Below are 21,618 nucleotides of genomic sequence, written 5' to 3'. Positions count from 1 at the left end.
TTGAGAATCAGTTTTCCCCTGTGCTCTTCTGGCACCAGGTTAGCTCTGAATTTGTTAATTTGCTTGCATTTGGGGGCTGACCTGCTGGAGAGCAGTGTAGGTGAAAGAGACCTGGGGGTCCTGGTAGACGAGAGGATGACCATGAGCCAGCAATGTGCCCTTGTGGCCAAGAAGGCCAATGGCATCCTGGGGTGCATTAGAAAGGGGGTGGTTAGTAGGTCAAGAGAGGTTCTCCTCCCCCTCTATTCTGCATTGGTGAGGCCACACCTGGAGTATTGTGTCCAGTTCTGGGCCCCTCAGTTCAAGAAGGACAGGGAAGTTCTTGAAAGAGTCCAGCGCAGAGCTACTAAGATGATGAAGGGAGTGGAACATCTCCCTTATGAGGAAAGGCTGAGGGAGCTGGGTCTCTTTAGTTTGGAGAAAAGGAGACTGAGGGGTGACCTCATCAATGTGTTCAAATATGTAAGGGGTGAGTGTCAGGGAGATGGAGTTAGGCTCTTCTCAGTGGTGACCAGTGATAGGACAAGGGGTAATGGGTGTAAATTGGAGCACAGGAGGTTCAAGTTGAATATTCAAGGGAATTTTTTTCCTGTAAGGGTGACAGAGCCCTGGAACAGGCTGCCCAGGGGGGTCGTGGAGTCTCCTTCACTGGAGACATTCAAAACCCGCCTGGACACGTTCCTATGCGAAGTGCTCTAGGTGGCCCTGCTCTGGCAGGGGGGGTTGGACTAGATGATCTTTCGAGGTCCCTTCCAACCCCTAGGATTCTGTGATTCTATGATTCTATGTCTATGAAAAGATTGGGGAAAGTATTCTGTTAGGATCTTGTAAAGCACAGCTGGGAGCACAGTGCATCATCACTGTAGCAGAGGTGTGTGCAGCTACAACGTTTGTGTCCTGTAAGGTTTTTTTGACATTGCCAAACTCCTGTAAAGCAGCTGTAGTGAATCAGGTCTGAAAGGGCAGATTCTTCCTTGTGTCCAACATTCTGCTAAGCCACAAGAATAGCAAATACTCATTCAGCCTCCACCTGCTTCCCTGCCCTCCATCACAGGCCACTCACATCTTCAGAATGAAGGGAAGCATCCCAGGGATGGGTTTTCTGCTTTTTCCTGGGACTGGTGGTGGCAGGTGGCTGTGCAGGTTTAGACTGTAAGTCTGTATGAAGCACAGAGAGTGCAAGCCACTCAGAAAATAATGTAATTTATCTGTGACTTTATTGCTTAACACTTCCACTGAATTAGATCAAGTGAATGCATGAAATTCCCTCTCAGAAGCCTTAGCCTTAGTTTCTTATCACTGTATTCTGAATTAATTATGGGAAAGAGGTAGAACTGTTTGCTTTTCTAATTTAAAAGCAGTGCTCTGTGCTGTTTTCTCTTTATCATGAAGCTTCAGAAGTTTTAGGTCTTTTTTTTCTGAGACATTTACATATATATCTCCTGAGTTACAGTACTGGAGAGGATAAACAATCATTCCTCCCATGCCAGGTATTTTTTAGCTGCATCTTGACCCTCATCAACTGTGTGGCTGCAGTTAGAAGGACAGGGAGTGGGCATAAACCTGGCAAATTTCTAAGGGCACATCAGTTAGTGTATAAAGAGGGCTTTAAAAAATACCAGAGATTTATGAAAAATGAAGAGTGAGGTTTGTGAAAATCAGAGTTCATCTACTGTACCTTGTTTACCTGTTTTGGAAGCTGTTCAGGTACCTTGGTGCGTAGCCACAGATCCTTCTTTGCTTGCCCACAGTCCTAAAGTCTTCTCCTGTGGTTTTGTCTGTTTTCTTGCCACACTACCTGGAGGTGTAATGGTACAGGGCTGAATATTTTTATTGTGCTGTTTAAAGGCACCATAAAAAGTCAGCTTTTTGGTGAGCCTGCACAGTTCAGAAGATTAATAAACAGGCTTTTACTCTCAAGTTTCTAGAGTAAAATCATACCATGTCATGAAAAAATAGAAGTAGAAGGTTTTTTTTCTTTCTATTGACTTGGAACGTCTGTATCCTGTATGGTATTAGATGGTGAGGATTATGTGGTTACCCTATTTCTGTGCTCCACCACAAACCTGAATGTAAATTTAGGGAATTTCTAAAGGGCCCAAATGTCACCTTTTCTTTCCCAGCAGCATTAATTCACTCAGTACTGGATGCAGCAGAGTTACCATGGGATGTGTGAGCAGTGGTTGGTGCTTTCCTCTCAGACTGCAGCCCAGCAGGCAGATGACCACATTACAAACCCTTCCCTGCAAGCAGCACTTGTGCTCAGCATCTCAGCAGCAAGACCTTGGGGTGACAGCTGGGGACACTTGTCTGCACTTGCACCCTTAAAAGAATCCTTCCTGCTGCTGGTTGTGGGGCAGATCTTGGAGCCCCTGCTCTGTGAGTTTGTGCAGTTGCCAGATGTGTTTCTTCAGTTTTGGACATGACATGGAAATTTAACCCCTAAAGTTGCCAGGATGTTACAAAAATTAGAATAAGTGGTCTTTAAGTGTGACTTATCTCCAAACTTGGAAAAACAAGAAGAAAGAGCCAGAGAACTGATGCTTCATCAGTTTGACAAAGTGGACTGGAATGTTTATTTGTGGAAACAGGATTATTTGGTATATTATTCACGTAGCACCAAAATGTTTTAACTTGATGAAGGTTAGCCACATATTGCTGCTGTCACAGAAAGAACTGCAGAAGACTTATCTTTTGACAGCAAAATAATCACTGACTAATCTGGCCATGCACAAATTTGAAACAACAACCTAAGACCAGTGTGTCAGTCAAGGACAAGGACTCTGGGTTAGTGTCATGTGCAGCAGGCAGTAAATGCCTGGATCATTCTTCAAGGCATTTTCAGTGCCTCATGAGTCCAACTTAAATGATCTCAGGCACAAAGACAGGAAATATGTTGAAATCTGATGGGATTGCTGCTTATGTAAGAATATTCAAGAATGATTTATTGAGTTTGTCAGGTCCCTTAACTTCATGTATGCCATCAGTCTTCTTTCCAGCAAGAGAAGAGGCTTGGGAAGCCAGAGTGGAAGTACAGGACATGACTGATGGCTTTCTGCAAATAACAGAAACTGGAAAGAAGTGATCCCCTTTATACTGGATAAGCCAAGTGTTCAGTGTTACCACATCTGGTGGTCTAGAGTGCCTTTCAGAATCAGCTTCATGCCAGCAGAGAAGAGTAGATCCATGCTTCACTTTGAGTCTTACCCTGAAATAACAATCTCTGTGGAAAAAATAGTGCTGTGGATTATCCCTGTTGGATACAGAAGTGGTCGTTGTTTTATTCATCTGATTTCTGTAAATTTCAGCTTCGTGTTTGTTGCTTTGTAAGCAATGTTAGGAAAATCTCTAGAGGACAGAACTGAGATTCTAATCCCTTCACACCTCTTATGTGTACATCAGATCCAGCACCATCCAGATGAGCCATTCATGTGTCCATGGTTGAGAACACAGTTATCTCATAGGAAAAAAGGAAAGTGAGATGGATAGCTTAATAACAACCACTGCCAAACTGGGATCCTGTGCAGAGTGGCATTTAAAAGCTCTGACTGCAGGTTTTGTGTTCTTATTCTTTATCTACAACCCCCAGCTGGCTAAGCAAACATCCTTCAGCAAAGAGCATGTCCACCCCTCCATGCCATGCTGGTACAAGAAGCAGAGGTAGAGCTTCCAAAGAATGTGACCAGTGGTTATGGTATGCTGGTCTGTTCTTTCCTGGATGTTGGAGTCAATCTACTCATTCAGGAGAAGGTAAGGTAGAAAGAAAAACCAAAATTAAATAGTTCCAGCATAGATATTTCTCAGGTCGAAAAGGAAGCAAATGTAAAGTATTTTTAGAACCTTTTGTCACCACTAATAGGGTAAAGCAGGTATGTATTTTAAAATACTTTTGAATGACTTTTAAAATTCTTATGTTTGCTTGAATTATCACTTGTTTAATGTAAATGTTAGCAATTCACTGGGGAGAATAAACCCAGTCTTTTACTTAAAAGTCAATACCTTCTCCACTTCACCTAAAGCCTGTGAGAGCTTCAACTATTCCATTCCAAGATCTGTAACTCTTCAGGTGCTGCCCACAAGAGGCCTTTGGAAACTCTGCAGGGTTTGTCTTGCAACACTTTTTATCCTGAGTGTTTGTTCAGTGCTTCTGTAGGATGTGTCTGATACCCTTCTCCAGCTCTTGGTTGGTGTGGTGTGAATTAACTGAGCATCTCTCTTGGGTCAGTGGTTCCTGTTCAGCACTCACTGGTACCACCACACTCTACCTTTGGAAACCCAGCCAGGCCTACTTAAGCTTTGCAGCAGAACTGTATCCTGAAGTGTTAGCTGAAATACTTCCTCCAGGAATTGATTCCCCAGCTGTCCTCTGCTCTCTGCTAAAATAAATGCTGAAAAGTTTTGCTTAGGGCTGGACTCCTGCTCAGGGTGTGACCCAGAAGAACCACATTCTGGTGGGGTGTTTGCCAGCAGAGCTTGGCCTCCAGAAGCACCTTCCAGCAGCTTGCCCTTCCTCAGCTGTAGAGTGTGTGTCTGCACTTAAATCTTACTGACCCAGGCCATGGACACAAACCTAGAGCTAAACACAGGATGGATTTAATTTCAAGCTTAAATATTTTGTTAATTCCTTCTTCCATGGGGAGGTACTGAGGATTTGAAAGCCTCTGCTTTTATTCTAGAATATGTAGGGCCTCTTTTATTTTAATATTTGAACTAATCCAACATACATTTGTGAAAACTGTGATTTTTACTGGAACTGCTGCAGGCTGTAAGAGTCTTTCCTTTTGCCAGCATTCACATCACTGATGAACTTCCAGTTGCTGCTGCTTAAGCTGAATTCATGCCTGCTACCATCAAGACATGATGGAAAGGAGACCTTTAGTTAAGATTCATGTGTCATCATCCTTTAAAATACTTTAAGAGCAGTTGAGACAAAATTTGGTATCATTTGAGGCCATGTGTTCATCTGTGCAGGTTCTGGAATTTGGTTTATTTACCAGCAGAGAGACCAATTTGGGTACCACCTGCTTTTCTTGAAGGACTCTTCCAGCACTGCTAGGAATCTTCTCAGTGGCAGAAAGAGCTGCCATATGGATCTGCATCAGTGCAGCAGGCATGTGAGTAGCAGGTGTGGTTTGGGTAGGATATTCATCCTAGATTTTCCTGAGAAGACAAAACGTGTGATTTGTTGGAAGTGGTTGATGAGGAAGGTAGCATTGTAGTCCCTTTTCCCAGAGTTACACAGTCTCCCCTCCAACTTCTTTGTTTCAGTTCTTCCTTTTTTTCCCCTCCTGTTGCAGAAAGTAGTAATTAACAGGATGAACAACCATTAGGTGTTTACCCTCTGCAGCTCACACTTCAGCAGCAGAATGTAAATAACTTTGCAGCCACTAGCAGGGTTGAACTTTAAAAAGAAATGCGTGACAAAAGAGGATTTTCTTACTGCCCACTGGAATTCTGCTTTAAGAACAAGCAAACTGATACCACAACCACCTTGCCTTTCTTCCTCAGAAGCTCCCGTCCTTGGCTGGCAGTGAAGACACAGTGCACTCTTTCTTGCCCTGGAAGTATGGTCTGTGTGCTGCTTAGTTTTTCTGGAGTATCTGCAGGATTTGGGAATCCAGGAAGAAAATGGAATTTAAAAGTACCACTGCAAGGTGGGACAGGGCTTTCTAGTGGCATTGAGAGAAAGATTCAGAGGAAATCCACCTTCTCAGAGCTAGCAAAGATACATCCTTGCACTGCTCCATCAGACACTGCAGTTGCCTGATTGTCACACAGACTGCAAAATCTAGCAAGGTTTCTGTGAAAATCTGCTTTTACAAAGCTAAAATAGCTTTAATTGTAGAGGGCAGCAGCATATGCTAACACCCTGCAACACAGTAACCTTGCAGATACTCAGCTGCTGAGTGATCCAGTGCTGGGGCTGAGCTCTAACCTATGGAAATGAGTGTCAGGCAGGGGAACGAAAGTTAATTTCATGGCTCCCATGGCACATTTGGCTCTCAGTGGTAACCTCACTGGGAGCTGATGTAGCTGACTGATAAAACTCAGTCCTGCTTATTAACACAGGGCTCTGCAGTTATAAATTAGTGCTTATTCATCTATGAAGAGCATTCACCATCCGCAGCGAGAGGACAGAAAAGAACTCCAACAAATTCCAAACAGAAGAGCCTGTTGGCAGCCTTCATGATAATCAGAATAAATGCAGAAGAGTTCCTGTGCTCAGCCCCTGTGATGTCTATCGGGGAGCTATTTCACTTGCCAGCCCATCTGTGTCTGATCCTGAATTACTTCTGACCATGGGAGATAAGGGATTTCCCCGTAGATAAAGGGAGAGGGCTGGGGCATCATTTCTGTGTTTGATATTTGTATTAATGGCACAGCAAGCAGAATGCATTTAATTCCCAAGCTGTAGAATTTAGGTGACATAAAAATATCAGTAAAGATTAAATATTAGGAAAAGATACTTCATTCAGCAGCTGCTTTTTTTTTTTTTTCCCCCCTGAAAAATTTTCCCCTTGGTAGAGCATCAGATGACAATGAGTGTGATAAACATTGAAAATTAAATTCTCTAATAGCACAATCCAGCTGCAAGCCAAATGTTACACAAAAATTCTGGCAAGACTGAAAGAAGAAAAAGAGAACATAAAAGACTTTGTACTGCAGTAGTTTCCCCCCCCATCAGAGTGCTTCCCAACTAGGACTGAAGTTGCTGAGCTCACTTCTTGGGAAGGCAAAGATATTTATCCCTGTTTTCTGAAGCCAGGAGAATGAGCAGCTTGTCCACAGTGGTGATGTCCTCACGAGGAGGTACTCATCTCCTACTCATTAAGTGAACTCCATCTTCACCTAGGGACAGGTTCTGCTCAACAGGCAATGGAAAAGGAGCTTCTTGCTCTTCAGATTTCCTCCTCCAGGAATACATCTCCAGGCTTTGTCCAGAGGTAGGGACAACCATGGGAGAAGTGATGCCAGCACAGCACTGCCACAGGCTTTGTAGCATTGAATGTTTAGATCATGTGTTGGCCAAACTGAGTCCAAATGCCACCTTTAGGAAGCATTTCTTGTCACTGGGCTGTCAGAACCTTCTCCATCATGTCTCTGGGATGATGGGTCCATTTGTAATGGAGATTGGAGGCTATGATAGTGCAGCAATCCTTGGAAAAAAAAAAATCTCAATACTGTGCTTGTTCTGTATTGGAGAAACACAGTGTTTGCAAGTCATATGCTCATCTTCTTACACAAATAGAGAGCTTCTGGTACAGTACATCTGTCTCTGATTCTGGACCATCTACAAAACTGGGACAATATGCAGTTTATTAAATAATCATGATCTCTCCTTTTCACTGTGCAGAAACTTTTAACTGATACCAAGTCCTGTCACATACAGTATGTTTGTGTGAAATGATCAAAGACTCAGGATATGCACATGCTCTGTTTCTATCCATGGCAAATGAAAGGCTTTGCAAAAAGATAAAAAAACACATTTGGGACTCTACTTATGTGGAAATTGAGCTTCTATTCAGGAAACACCTTGGCATAAGTAGTATTGGGGAAGTCAGCTTGCTTTGCCTGATCTCAGTTCTGTTTGCACAGTAGAAATAAAATTGTTCCCTTAACTTCATGAAGAAATTTGGAATTATGGAAGATAACAAAAGTTCCATGATATTATTACCATTCCAGGCAACTTCACACCTAGGAGGGCTAAAGCTGAGCTTTTTCTTGGTTTGCTATTTGATGTGCATTGATTTAGCAGTATGAATCCTAGACAATCTCTATGAGTTGAGCATTCAGTGATGCAGTCTGGTCAATGAATTCAATGGTTTAGTTGAGGTAACAACACCCAGAAACAAAAATGAGGCTGACATTCACAGGACTCCTTAGGGAAATAGCTCATTGCTGTATTTTTTCAAAATAACCCACACTTACTGAAAAGCAATTGGTACTTTGGGCAGAACAGTGAGGGCTTGGTTGAATTCTCTGTCATAATTCAGAATTCCACTGTTCCTGCACAATGGAAATTTTGTGAAGTGCTTAGCTTTACCTTTAGTAAAGACAGCACTTGATGGTTTGTGACATTAAGGAGACTTTCTTTGTGCTTAGATTTCCCTTAGGCCATATTCAGTGAGGCTGGGATGGGCTTGATTGGAAAATTTAATGGCTTTTTCCATTTGCATTCCCTTTTGCCAAGCTGGTCTTTAAAGCTGCTCTTTCATGATGTGTGAATTTATCTTCATTTGAAGAACTAACATCAGATACAACACAGAAAGCAGATTTTAGAAATGAGCTATTAGGCAGAGAAGAGGCACTTTTAAGATGCTTGCAAGTTGCACAGCAACCAGAGGAACATACAGTCATTTGATTTCTCAAATGACTCTGACTTGGACTCAAGGGAAAAACAGTTTCATTCTCCCCCTAGAGCTTTCTATCATATGTGATAAAGAGAAAATGTGCTTATATATTTTCACCCTCAAAAAAAAAAAGCAAAAAGCTGTACCTTGTCTCAAGGAAACAGCAGCATCTATTACCATGTGAATTGCCACAGAACACATCCAGTCACAAGCCCCTGTTTGTGATCTTAAATGAGAAACTACAGCAGGGTAACTTTCTGTTCCTGCCAGCTTTTAGCCATGAGATGCTGACCCTTCTGAAATCAGAGATTAAAATCCAACCAACCAACCAACAATCGATGCTCGATGGGGTGGTTTTTTTTCTGTTTCTGTAGAATTGTTTGTTAGGGTTTTTTTTTCATCCCTGTCCCCAAGCCTGGAGTTTTACAATAACATTTTTTGATAGTTACAGGCAGCAGGTCTTTGGTTTTTCTGGAGATCAGCACTCTATCAACTGTCATCCAGTTTCTGCTGCATCCATGTGCAGGTTGATTCCAAATCAAAAATGCTTTCAATTTTCTGATGCCCTCTGGAGCACTGTGTCACTCATATGTTAGATGCAGCAGTTGTGTTTATTACATTAGTAAAACAAACATTCAGCTTCATAAATTGCAGATATTCCTTTTGGAGATCTTATTTTCAATACTAATTTTTCTTAGTTCATGGATTTGAACTTCCCAGTCTAAAAATGGTCTGATTCTACTACAGACAGCCTGATAGAGCATATAAAATACATTCAAAAAAATCTAAAAATACCTGCAGAAATAAATGACTTTAGCAACTGTTTTTTCCTTTTGCTGGAGCTTAGGGCAGTCATTTTGAGCATGACAGGGGTAGTGCTCTGTTTGTGTAGAGCACTCTGAGTTGAAATTCCAAAGGCTGTTAGGTATTAGAACAGTCTGAACTAGCTGCAACCTGAGCATGTGTGGCAGGGAGTCACTGAGGTGCAATAAATCTCCACCATAACACTGGGTTTTTTTTACGGAGTGAAAGTCAAACTTTCAAGTGTCACTTTTGGTGCTGTGATCAAACATTTCTTTTTGCCTCTGCCTAATCTCTTACGTTTTCTAGCTGCTCTCTTCCTTGATCATCAGGCAGGTTTACAAATGTGCTGTCCTGCTTCCCAGCAGATGTCACCTGGCTGAACTTCACACCACTGCACACTGTCTCATGCCCAGCCCAACCCACACACACACACACACAGTGCCCTCCTTGCACAACACCACATGCAGCACCCCACACCCTCCTGGAGATCTTCTCTCTGTCACACACACACAGTCTCAGAGCTTTAAACCTTTTCCCTCCTGTCTCATCTTTTAGTCACTTCTGAAAGATGCTCAGAGTGGTTTTTTTGAGGCAGTCAAAACCTGAAACGTTCCGTAAAGAAACGTGCTGAAAGAGAAACACAGGGGCAGGGAAAAAGCTTGTAGTAATTTTTGTTGTATCACTTTTGCTTGAGGCTTCATGTGTGCTGAGTGACTGATCTACATATGGATGCTTCAACTAGAAAACAACTCATAGAGTAAATCTTAAATCACATGTAGAAAAGTAAGAGCAAAATCTCCCTCCTTTCTTCCTTCTGTGTCCAAAACATGCTTCTCATGGTTTTAAGCCCCAAACTTAATATGAGGGTCTGTGTGAGCTCTAACATGTGAAGAGGGGTGCACATGAAGTCAGTAATAATCTCTTTTTTTTTTTTATCTCCTCAGTTTGTTGCTCAGCCCAACTGCCAGCAGCTACTAGCAACTCTTTGGTACGATGGCTTTCCAGGATGGAGGCGGAAACACTGGGTAGTCAAACTCTTGACCTGTGTCACCATTGGACTGCTATTTCCTGTGCTCTCCGTGGCATACCTGATTGCACCCAAGAGCAGGCTGGGACTGTTCATTAAAAAGCCATTTATAAAATTTATTTGCCACACTGGCTCTTACCTAACCTTCCTCTTCATGCTCCTGCTGGCGTCGCAGCACATCGTCAGGACTGACCTTCACATGCAGGGACCACCTCCCACCATCGTGGAGTGGATGATCCTGCCCTGGGTTCTAGGTAAATCAGAAACACACACACACACACACAAAAACCAACCCACAGTCACCCATGGCAACTGTGTGGAGACTCATTCCTGATCTCAGCATCCTCAGTGTGTAAAGAGATTTGGCAGCTTCAGTAACTGCTTGAAACAGCTGCGCTCCTTCTGGAACAACAGATCCTGTTGGCCCAGGGCTCTTCTGCTCTTCCTCTTGCCATCTGACATGCCTTCAGACATGACCCTGAGTAAACCACAGCAGGCACTGCTCTCTCCTGGCCTCCCTCATGCTCTGTGCAAGGAAGGGGGTTAGGAATGAGCTCCTGGGGCATGCCAGGAACAAAGTGTCACTTCTCATGCTGGCTTTGTTCTGCCAGCTGGTACGTGGCACAGAGCTCGTCTCTGATCTGCTCCCACAGTCAGTGTGTGGCTACCAACCTGCTGACTCCTGGCCTCCCAGATGAAGCCTAATGGGAAGGCAGAAAAGGGAGGAAAAACCTCACTCTGCTGTGTGGCTCTGGGGTGGTAAACACCAAGCAAACCAACATCGAGCACTTCAAAACAAGCAGGAGAAGGAGGGGTTGTTTGGTATCAGAAAGTTAAGTGTGAGGCTCTTATTTTGCTCAGAGAAGAAAAGGAGGTGTCCATGTTCTCCAGGGCAGAATGTGCAGGTAGTGAGATGGGATGGGAGAAAGCAGAGTGAGACCCTGAGGGAGAAGAGCAGAGGAGCACAGTTGGATATAATTTTTTATGAGAGTGTATTTACTCTTTCAAACTGAGCTCCAAGACAACAGTGAGTGAAAAACCTGTGGCCTCCACTAGAAGCATGATCTGTCCTCTAATGAAGCTGCCATCTCCCTTGCTGTGCCATTAACATGGAGCACCTGCTAGGAGGCCTGTTCCTGGACAATGGTTTCCACACCTCCTGTAGCCTTTCTCCATACAGCCCAGGCCAGTGCAGTGCAAAACCCCAGAGGTCAGGTAACAGGGAACTGTGACTGTCTAGCAGGTGTCAGCAGCCTGGAAAACTATGCTGGTGCTTTCTGAGGACACCTCTCACAGACCTCAATCTCTGGAGCTTTCCTTACAGCTCCTCAAGGCTTTTCACAGGTCCATTTCTGTTTTCCTGTGCCTGCTGGCTCGCCTCTCCTCCTCAGTTTTGTGGTAGCTGTGGCTCAGACTGGTTCTGTGCTGAGCAAACCCAGCTGTTCCCCGTGCCAAACCTAAAACTGAGGATGGAAAAGGAGGAAAGAAAAATCAGAGCTACAGATGTTCACAAATCACTTTCCATCATGACCCAGGGCACTTTGCTCCTTGCAAACTTAAAAATGGCAACTCAAGCTTTGTTATCTTATTAAACTGATTTATGGCCCTGAAATATTCACGTTGGTAAGAACTTCAGAATCAGCTGAGGATGTTAAATGTCTTTTCTGAGCTTAGGTGATCTCTTCACTTTATCCTTAACTTCATGGTTAAAATCGAAGGAACTGGTAAGCAAAATTGATTTCAGCAAAATTGATGTCAGCAAAATTGATTTGCAGATGAAAGAAGGGTAATCTATAAACAAACCCTTTTCAGAATCACCTTGTACAGCTGTCTGCTCCTGTTTTTTAATTCCTTTGTTTTAGATTTATAGATATATTGTGAAACTGTTAAATAGAGAAATCAGAAGTCTCACCAGATTAAAAGTTATTATTTAAGAAATATTTTCCACTATAAGAGGAGAGAGAGAGCAGGCACTCACAGCATTGATGTAACTATAGTAACCAGCAATGATAACTCACCATAAATACAGTGTATGAGTTCCTCAACAGGCTGCTTGCCATGGATTTATCTCATTTTACATTTCTGTGCACATGCAAAGATTTGGAGGCAGCTGTAATAAAATTACCTCCTTGGCCTTGACATTATGTTTGCCAGACCACTGACCTGCTGGCAGGCAGCTGAAGAGCTAAAATTAATATTTGGGTGTTTGCAGGAGTTCATTTTGGCATTATCTGCTCTTCAGATCCAACCTTCAGGTCATAAAACTTGAGATGCAAGAAGCATTTCAGTGACCACTGAAATGTGGTGAGGGGTGGGGAGCAATGTGGGTACCTACATTGGTAATGCACCTGGAGGTGTATTTTGTGGTGGGTTTTTTTTTTTCCTTTTCACACATTTCAGGTTTTCTTTCAAGGATAATGTTGTAAACTAGGTAATTCAAAATATCTGGGGGCTCTAAAGACAGGCTTAGAAGCATCTGGGTAATGAAGGAGCCTGGCTGCCATTTGCTTTTTAATGAGACTCAGAAAGCTCTCAAAAATACTTAAGCATTTCTACAATGAAGGGCATACAAGTTACTTAAAATCAGAATTGTATACCAGATGAGTTTAGCAGTCTGGTAATGAACTTCAGAAGCTGCCCCTCACCCTTCCTGCTGCAAGGGGTTAAAGTGAAGGTTAGCAAGTGGCACAAATTACCAGAAGGCATTTCAGAATGGAGATGATGGGCTCTGGCCATCTCAGGAACAAATATTTGCCTGACAAAGCCCACAGCCACATCTGACATTAGGTGAGTCACTGCTGAGGGATGGGATGCCAGGCTGCAGTGCTCTTTGTCATGCTGAGTCCTGCCTTTTTGTCACAGATAATCCCTGTGGGGACAGTGGCTGAGCACCAGGAATGAGTTCACTTCTTCCTTCTTTGGTGTGACATTTCCTGGTCAGGGAGGAAATGTCCTGGTGTGCAGAAGCTGGTTCTACTGTTGCATGTTCTGCAGAGGAAGTCAAGAAAAATCAGTACTGGCCACCTGAGCAAGGAGTAAGTTAGAGTTTCTGTGAGAGCAGACAATCTGTTAGAAACTATACCAAATGCAGTTGCTTAACTAGGGTATTCCTGGACAACAGAATTCATACAGGACAGTTTACTCCTAATAATTAACAAATGTTTCAAGCCATCTCCTTGTGCCTGTATCTGGAGCCCTGGACAGGAAACCCAGGTCTCTTTCTTATCTCTTTAGACTACATTCCCCACAGAGTTGTAAAACATCTCATTATCAGCAGTATCATACTTTGTAGAAGACACGAGGGATGAGACATTTTTTCCAAGCTGTAAATTTAGAATTGCCTCTCATTACATCACTCTATCCAGTGCTTTTAATGGCAAATAATACTTCATCATGACACTGAACTCTCCTTCTTTCTACAGGTTTTATCTGGGGAGAAATCAAGGAAATGTGGGATGGTGGATTCAATGAGTACGTACATGACTGGTGGAATCTGATGGACTTTGCAATGAACTCCCTCTATCTTGCAACCATCTCCCTTAAAATTGTTGCCTACGTCAAGGTACAGTAACTTGGGAGAGAGAATTTGTAACTTGCTTGTGAGAACTGTAGCACACAATGTAGAAACTGTCAAAATCAAAATTACAATCAAAGAGAGCAGCTGCTTTTCAAGCAGTCCAGTTTTAAAAACTCACCTGGAAAGGTTATTAATTTGTTTGGAGAATTATTGTCCTCCTCATCCTGACTCCTTGAGTAAGACTGAAGAAAATTGCTTGAGCATTGGGTAGAAGTTTCCCCACTTTCTGTCTGCTTTGTAGCTCTCAGTTGCCAAATTCCATACTGACACTGGACCTCTCATCAAAGTTAGACATAGTGAAAACATGATTTTTAAATAAAATAGTAAATTAAAAGCAAGAATAGGGTTCCCTGAATACAGCCAGGATTTATAATATGTAGTCTTACAGATCTGTAGATACTAATCAGAAATTTGAAAAGTCTCCTAAAAAAACCCAAGCCTGCTGGTAGGGACTCTTCCATCTGCTGTCAGCTTATCCTCTTCAATAAACAGTTTTAAACTACAGGTGAGGAGATGACAAAGGAGCTTTAACATCATGGAGATTGTTGACTGTCATGTTCCATTTCTGGTGAGAATGCATGGCAGAGCTTGTCCTCAAAAGCTCCTTCCAGGTTCAGAAGCAGCTGATGCTTCCCAACTTAGTGTGTGCTCATGTTTTGAAGCCAGGGGATGGCCTGAAGCACTTTCCTTCTGTCTCTTTTTCAAAGACAAAGAGACAAACAGCCTTCTGCAAACCTCCTTATGCAGTGGCTCACTTTGACTGCAGCTGGGGCTGTGTGTTTGGCTCGATGCTTTTCTTGGTATGAGCCAGCAGTAACCTCTACATTTCATGTAATTACAGAGGTGTAGATGAAGTAACTGGGGTCTGCTCCTTGGCCACTTGGGTGCTTGCTCCTTTTGCAGTGCTGCTGGGTTGGTTTTGCCCTGGCAGAAGGGCACTGCTTCTTTTAGCCCAGATCTCAGCTCCCAAGACAAGCACTTCCCCAGCCTTGTTCATCCTTGCACATATGCAGGCAAAGAGGAAAAGATAAAATTTCACAATTGACTCAAAAATGACAAAGCTCTTACAAAAATCCCTTTAGCAAGCAGTCCTGCTACGGGGCTGCTGGAAAATCCAGAAAGCTGCAGAGTGCTGAGTTGGTTTTTCAAAGGGAAAAGATTTAAGAGAGTTGCTGCTCCCCAAAGAGGCAGCTCTGTAACAGCATCAAAGCAAGAACAGATTACATCTTTTTTTCTAAGATTCAGAACCAGTGAGGAAATTACTGACTTGAAAGGTCGGTCTTTAAACCATAAGCAATACAAAAAAAAACCATGCTGGAAATTGCAAGATTCATGAACATATCTTTAAATGTTAACAATCTTGTTCTTTCTCACATGCCATCTCCTAGAAGAGCTCTGCATCCACAGATTTAGACAGTCACATACTGAGGTTTAAACTCACAGCCAAACCATGTGTATGAAGGAAGTGCAGCTTTGTTCATACACTCTGTAAAAGCTACAGACACTTCCAGGCTCAAAACACAAAGACCTCCATGGAAGTCTTACAGGAACAGATCTGTTTCTGTTTCAAACCTACTTGGATTAAACCTGGCTGATCTAAGGCCTGCTTCAGACAATTCTGAGAGGTGCATCAAATCTTATCTAGGAGTAGCTGTGAAGCAGCACCCTCAGAGTTCAGCTTCTGATCTGTGTCACTTTGAGGCTCAGAGTGCTCTGAAATGTGAGGATTGATGACGTTGATAATGACTTCAAAACCTTTTGCAACATGACTTGGAAAGGTTTTCATTATTTATAGAATAGCCCAAGCTGGAAGAGGCTGGTTGGTGTATAAGCCAGTATACCATATTCTGACACTTCTTAGAACTTCAAAGGATTACATGGACATTTAACTTTCTGCCAAGTATCAGAAAAATAAATTGCAATCTGACACTAATGTTTTCCATCTTTGTTTTTATGTGGAGATTTTTTTTTTCTTGGACTGGTTCCAAGACCTGGCCCTCACATTGCCCAATACCAGTGAAATCTTGAGGCCAATTATAGGGTAAAAATACTTTTGAAACAGTTTTCATTTGTTGCACTGAATTATCACATAATGAGGAAGGGTAGTGTGACTGCCTTATTTCTGCTATTCTGTACACTTCTCTGCTATGTTTCACCTCCATCTTCTGGTCTCTAACCCGAGGAACTTCCCAGACACCCAGATTCATTAGATACCTCTGAAATCCTCTGTTTCTGTGATGCTACAGACTCTGCTTTCCAAGAGTCTTTCCAAGAAAGACTTTCCAAGCAACAATATATCATCAGTTCATAAAGGGCCCAAACATGACCCTTTCAAGTAGCTTTATAAATAGATGTGAGATGAAGAAGACCTTTTCACATATCTTCACATGCAGCCTATGCTGAACCCTAGCAGAGAGCCCCTGGGCTGCTGTGTCCAGCCAGCAGGTGGAAGAGAATTGCCAAGAACTGAGCAAAGCTGCTCTGTGGGCTGGGGAGGCTTCCTGCTCACAGCCATCCACCCCCACTGCTGGATGCTGGCAAGGAGTTCACATGTCTGCCTGTCTGTAAACATTTTAAGATCCATCTTCAAATCAAGTGAACGGGCACAGGCCATGATGTTCATGTAATAAATAAACAGTTTGGAAATGTCAGAAGCAATCAGAGGTCATGCTGAAATGCCTTTGTATCGTGTCTCAGCTCCTTCATCCAGAGAAATAGTTTGAAATATCAACTTGCTTTTAGCTGTGTCCTTGAAAAAATTGTGAGCTTGTGTATTGGACCTTCAGATTTCAAGGAAAGTCCCTGAGAACTCATCCATCAGCATGATATTGATACCATTTCTTGTTAAGAGCTACAGAAATTATTTTAAGAGTCCCAAGCAGGCTGGCTATGCTATTAGTCATATTATTGTAAGTACATTTTTTGCTTTTTATACATGTTAAATGAGCAGAGACAAATGTGAAGAGGACAATTATTCTTTGATGTTAAATGTCTTCGACTCCATTCTGTTGTGCCAGTGTAGTTAAGCCAGAGCAGTTACATTTATACAACCATCTCTTTTGTGTTACCTACTTACATCTGGCTGCACTTTGCTCAGACAGTGCTTTTGCTTCTCCAGTTACATTATGAACCAAGTTAATGTTATAATTGATGCACTCAAATGTTGTAATTGATGCACTCAAATGTATCCAGGGTTTCACTTGTGATTATGACCTCTGCTTTAGCAACACTCCTAAAATTGCCATGACAAATTAACTAATAAGAAAATTAATATGAAGGAAGCATCTTGGTTCTGGGCTGTTAGCACTCTTTTTTTTTTTTAAATTACTAGGGAGGGAAAGCATCCACCTCTTAAACTCAGTAGTTCATTGCTTTCCTTCTTCCCTCCCTTCCTCTCCCTCACATCCTGCCTGGGATGTGCAGTGCTTTAACATCCAGTCAGTCATATTTAGGAGGAAAAGGAAGAAAAGGTAATTGGAAACTTCTGATCTGAACCAGCTAAAGGGCAGCCTGAACCCCTTTAAATATTGAAAGAGAAGGAGACTGTGTATGAACCCATGGACCTGACAAACCTGCAAACAGTGAACTCAATATTCAAAAGACCTGTTTTCTAAATTTAGGCTCAGAACAGCCAAGGTACCAGAAGCCTCTAAAGAGTAGCTGGTCCCACAGCTATCCACATCAGGGGATGATAATCTAGTCGGGAGAGTTCGTAAGAGGCACCATTACACCAAGGGCTCTTCACTGCTCAAGTCAGCTTCAATCCTGAATCCTAACGTTAGTCTGACAGTACCTGAGGCTTTAAGAGTTCAACAATATTTTTGTGTCCCCAGTACCTGCTTAACATTTACCTGTGAAGCATTAATATGAGCAGGAGTGATCTTCTTACAGGGTTATTCACTTTTATACCTTTGTTGTTTCTTTCAGTACAATGGTTCTCGTCCAAGGGAGGAGTGGGAGATGTGGCACCCGACTCTCATTGCAGAAGCTCTCTTTGCAATATCCAACATTTTAAGTTCCCTGCGTCTCATATCCCTGTTTACAGCAAATTCACACCTGGGACCCTTGCAGATTTCTCTGGGACGCATGCTGCTAGACATCCTTAAATTCCTTTTTATCTACTGTCTGGTGCTTCTGGCCTTTGCCAATGGACTGAACCAGCTTTATTTTTATTATGAGACCAGTGCCTCGGAGGAACCCAACAACTGCAAGGGGATCCGATGTGAGAAACAGAACAATGCCTTCTCCACGTAAGCTTTCCTTTCCTTTCTGTTCCTAAGGTTGCCTTCCACTGTCCCCTCTCCTGCCTGCTTTTGCCTCTTACCTGTCACTGCACTGGAAGTGTCTTTATTTATTGCAAACACCAGGTGAGCTGGGTGACTCTGCAGGGAAGGTGTGAGTTAACTGGGGCAGACATTCTGCTGAACCTTGGTGTCAAAAAGACTCTTACTCAGGTCTGGAAGTGGGAGACAGTCATTTAGTTATGGACCAAAGAAAGAGTCTCCCTACATCATCCTGCAGCTTAAATGTTATTATGGCCATGGACAATTTTAGGATGTTTGAGAAAGCAAGTGCCCTTTTGCTATAAGAATTGCTTTGTCTGATTCCAGAGGAAAGGAAGGGAAGAAAAAAAAAGTAGAAAACAAGAGGTAAACCTATGAAAAAAAGCTATTAATAAATAATGTGATACAGCAACAACAACAGTCTCACCTAGGCCGTTTTTATACATCCACAGGCTCCTCTGATTTCCTTGCAGTGGGCTGAGACTAAAATCCCAGCAAAATCCTTTTTTCTGGAAATGCTGGTACTTTTTACTGAGATGTTGGCGTGGAAGTTGCTGTGGTGACAGCTGGCAGGGCTGAAAGAGATAGCACATGCTGAAAAATAACATGAATTGTCTTTCTGATGTATTTGTTTTAATTGCTAATAGTGGAAATAATTATAATAATCAGGCCCCACCCAATTGTTCTTGCTGCTTGCACAGTACTTAAAACACAATGGAAAGAGAAATAAATAAAGCACGGCCTAGAAAAAGGCTTACACCCTGCAAACAAGCAAAACAAAACTGTTGTCCACCACGTTATGCTAAATTAAATAAAACTTCTCATAATGCCCCTATAATTCTCCAAGCTGAAGGCTTGAGGTTAAGAAAGGATTTGTGGCATACTTGCACCTGAATCAAAAGCAGATGATGGCTGAGGCCTCTCTTCCTCAAGTTGGAAGAGGAAAAGCTCCAACATGGTCCTGTGGGTTCCCTCCTTGTAAGAAGTGGGGGATTTTCATGGGATGGGGTCCAGCCTCACAAGGGAATTAAATAACAAGTAGTATTCCTTGATCTATGTCCACATGGATACAGCAGCCAGGACAAGCAGAGTGTTTGCTAAGTGGCAACTTCCAACTCACCAGTGGTGAAAGCCACCAAGTCCAAGGGTAGGGTCTAACCTCTTCCTGGAGCTCTGGGGAGCAGATGTATTCAGCCCTTCTGTCTGCCTTGGACCTGTCTCCATTGCAAACCAGTGGTTTTACAGATCTTGCTGTCAGCAGGTTAGTGCAGAAAACAACAGCAGGATTTGAATTAACAAAAAGAGCCTTGGGTCAGCAAGGAAAAAAAATAAAAAGGCTGTAAGAAGGTGTAATAGCTTGGGAACTAGAAATGACACAGGAGCACTTAACAGAAAGTGTGCAGATCAGCTTAAATACAGACCACAGTTTCTCCCACCCTAACGTTCAGCTGAAACCCCCTGCCAAGGAGAAGGCTCACAGGAAGGAAATTGAGGGGGCTCAGCCTTTGTGGCAAAGATTTGTTTAAAACAAAATCACAGTGGGAGGGGATCCATTAGGACTGAGGTCTCCTGGCAGGGGACAGAATGCTCTGCAGTTACTTTTTGTTTGAGACTTGCTTAAGAAATTTATTTAACGTGTTCTTCAAAGTTTAAATAGTCATTATTAACTCCCCCAGAGCAAGCTGACATTTGGCCCTTGAGCTGATGCACAGCATGGGTGACTGGAAAAGAACGAGCTACCTGCGAAACAGAAAATTATATTGTTGGGCTGGGGAGGGCAAGCATGGCTGGAGCAAATTCAAGGCAGAGCTGGTGTTACCTCCAGTTTGCTCATAGTTCATCCCTAATGAAAGAATAAATCTAAAAAGCTTTCAATCAGCACCCTTTGATTCCCACCAGCATTTCCAGGCAATCACACAATAAGATCTAATTTTGTAAAGGAAGGAAAAGCAGGAGGCCACTCGTGTTTGTACAGCTTGTTTAAAATGTGACACCTATTTACTGGTGCATTATTTCCTATGACTCCCAGAGGACAGGCTTAATATTTTCTTGGTGGGGAAATTTTCTGCATTGCAAACACAGATCATGGAAAAGTAATATTCCTTTGTGATAGCAGTGAGGTGAAGTCATGAATAATGTAAGGCTTTATGCTTTGGCCTCCCCATCCCTTAGAAAGCTGAGTGTCTGCTGCTTAGGCAGAAGATTTGAAAAGATGTTTATTGCTGTGATTCTGGCAACTGAAGGAGGCAGAAGAAAGAGAGGAAGAGGAGGAAGGGCTGGAGGAATTCACTCCTTGCTGTGGCATTCTCACCAGAGGGTCACACTCATCCCTGAGCCATTCCTCCAGGGACTGCAAGAAGTCTGGGGAGGATCCTGTGGCAGAGTGGTGGTGTTTTAAGATTTCTCCTGTTTGTTTAAGATGTAAAAATATACTGGGCAGGAGGGAAAGTTTCACAATCATGATTTCCAAATTGTTTTTTTAAAGCTGCTTCTCTGAACTAGAGTGAGCCCCACCTGAAACACTCCCTGTGAAGAGAGACCACTCACTGTGGTTCTGGCCTGTCCATAAACACTTAGTATATTCCTGGTTAATCCTGGGAATGCAGAGCAATGCACTGATCACTTCTAACACTGATTTCAGTTTCATGACAGTTCCCTGAGCCTCAATCAGTATATTGACTGCTAAAAGTTAAAAATGAGTTAAAAGATAGCTGGCACTTCACCATTTTAGTAGAGAGATGCTCAGCATTCTTTGGTTAATCTTTATTTGGCCACTTCACTTATTCAATAAACCTAACAAACAGCCTAACTTTGGGGAGGAAAGATTTTGCTTTAAAGCATTTTAGCCAGTGGAAAGCATTAAGTATGTCCACAGAAGATAAAGAAGCTAAATCCCCATATAAAGCACAGGTGCCTGTGGAACAGATTCCTGGAGAAGACAGAACAGATTCTTGGTATGTCAAGTGAAGTATCTGAACTATTTGTGTTGATTTTTCTACTAGGAGCATTTGAAAATCTCTACTGACCTGATGCCAAAATGGAAACTCTTAAACAGGCATATAAATGTCCTTTTTTTTCCTTGATGATATAAATGCCATCTTTTGGAAAGCCGAAAAAAAAAAAAAAAGATGCCCAAACAGAGCAATTATTTAGATTGCTGATTATGTATCTGACGTGGTTGTGAAAGGTCACTTGTCTCTGGCTGGAGCAAATAAAGACCTGGGATGATCTCATCAGCTGTAAAGCACAGTGAGGTCAGGTCGAGTTCATCTCTGGAAGGAAGACTTCAAAAGAAGAAAACCTCTGGAGCTGAATTAATGTGATGATTTTTTTTTTTTTTTTTCATCTGAGTCACTACTGATCAATTGTTGCAGCATGCTCTGGAGTGCACTGCACTGTGGTGGGTGGGAGCTGCTGCAGAAACAAGCTGGAGGCACCAGCTTTTTTGGCCATGGGCATTGGTAACAGAGGAGGCAGCATCCTGGCCTGGGTCACTTGCAGCCAAGCTCTCAGCCTCTGTTAGAGCAAAAGGTGCCTGGTGGTGTACTTGAGGTTGGGTTCCCTGAACATTCAGTC

General features: G+C 42.6%; 1 protein-coding gene across 1 annotated transcript in view; it reads left to right on the top strand.

Annotated features, from left to right (window-relative positions):
• The window catches only part of TRPC5 (transient receptor potential cation channel subfamily C member 5), a 60,295-nt gene that overhangs the window by 20,665 nt on the left and 18,012 nt on the right, over positions 1-21,618 (top strand). Inside the window, exons 3-5 of the mRNA XM_008493608.2 lie at positions 10,100-10,436; positions 13,605-13,744; positions 17,687-18,009. Coding sequence (XP_008491830.2) covers positions 10,100-10,436; positions 13,605-13,744; positions 17,687-18,009 — 800 coding nt within the window. The remainder of the gene's footprint in view (positions 1-10,099; positions 10,437-13,604; positions 13,745-17,686; positions 18,010-21,618) is intronic.

This window comes from Calypte anna, chromosome 4 (genome assembly GCF_003957555.1).
Source record: "Calypte anna isolate BGI_N300 chromosome 4, bCalAnn1_v1.p, whole genome shotgun sequence".
Taxonomy (NCBI): Eukaryota; Metazoa; Chordata; class Aves; order Apodiformes; family Trochilidae; genus Calypte; species Calypte anna.
Note: the sequence above shows the minus strand (reverse complement) of the source record. Positions and strands in the feature narration are given on the sequence as shown.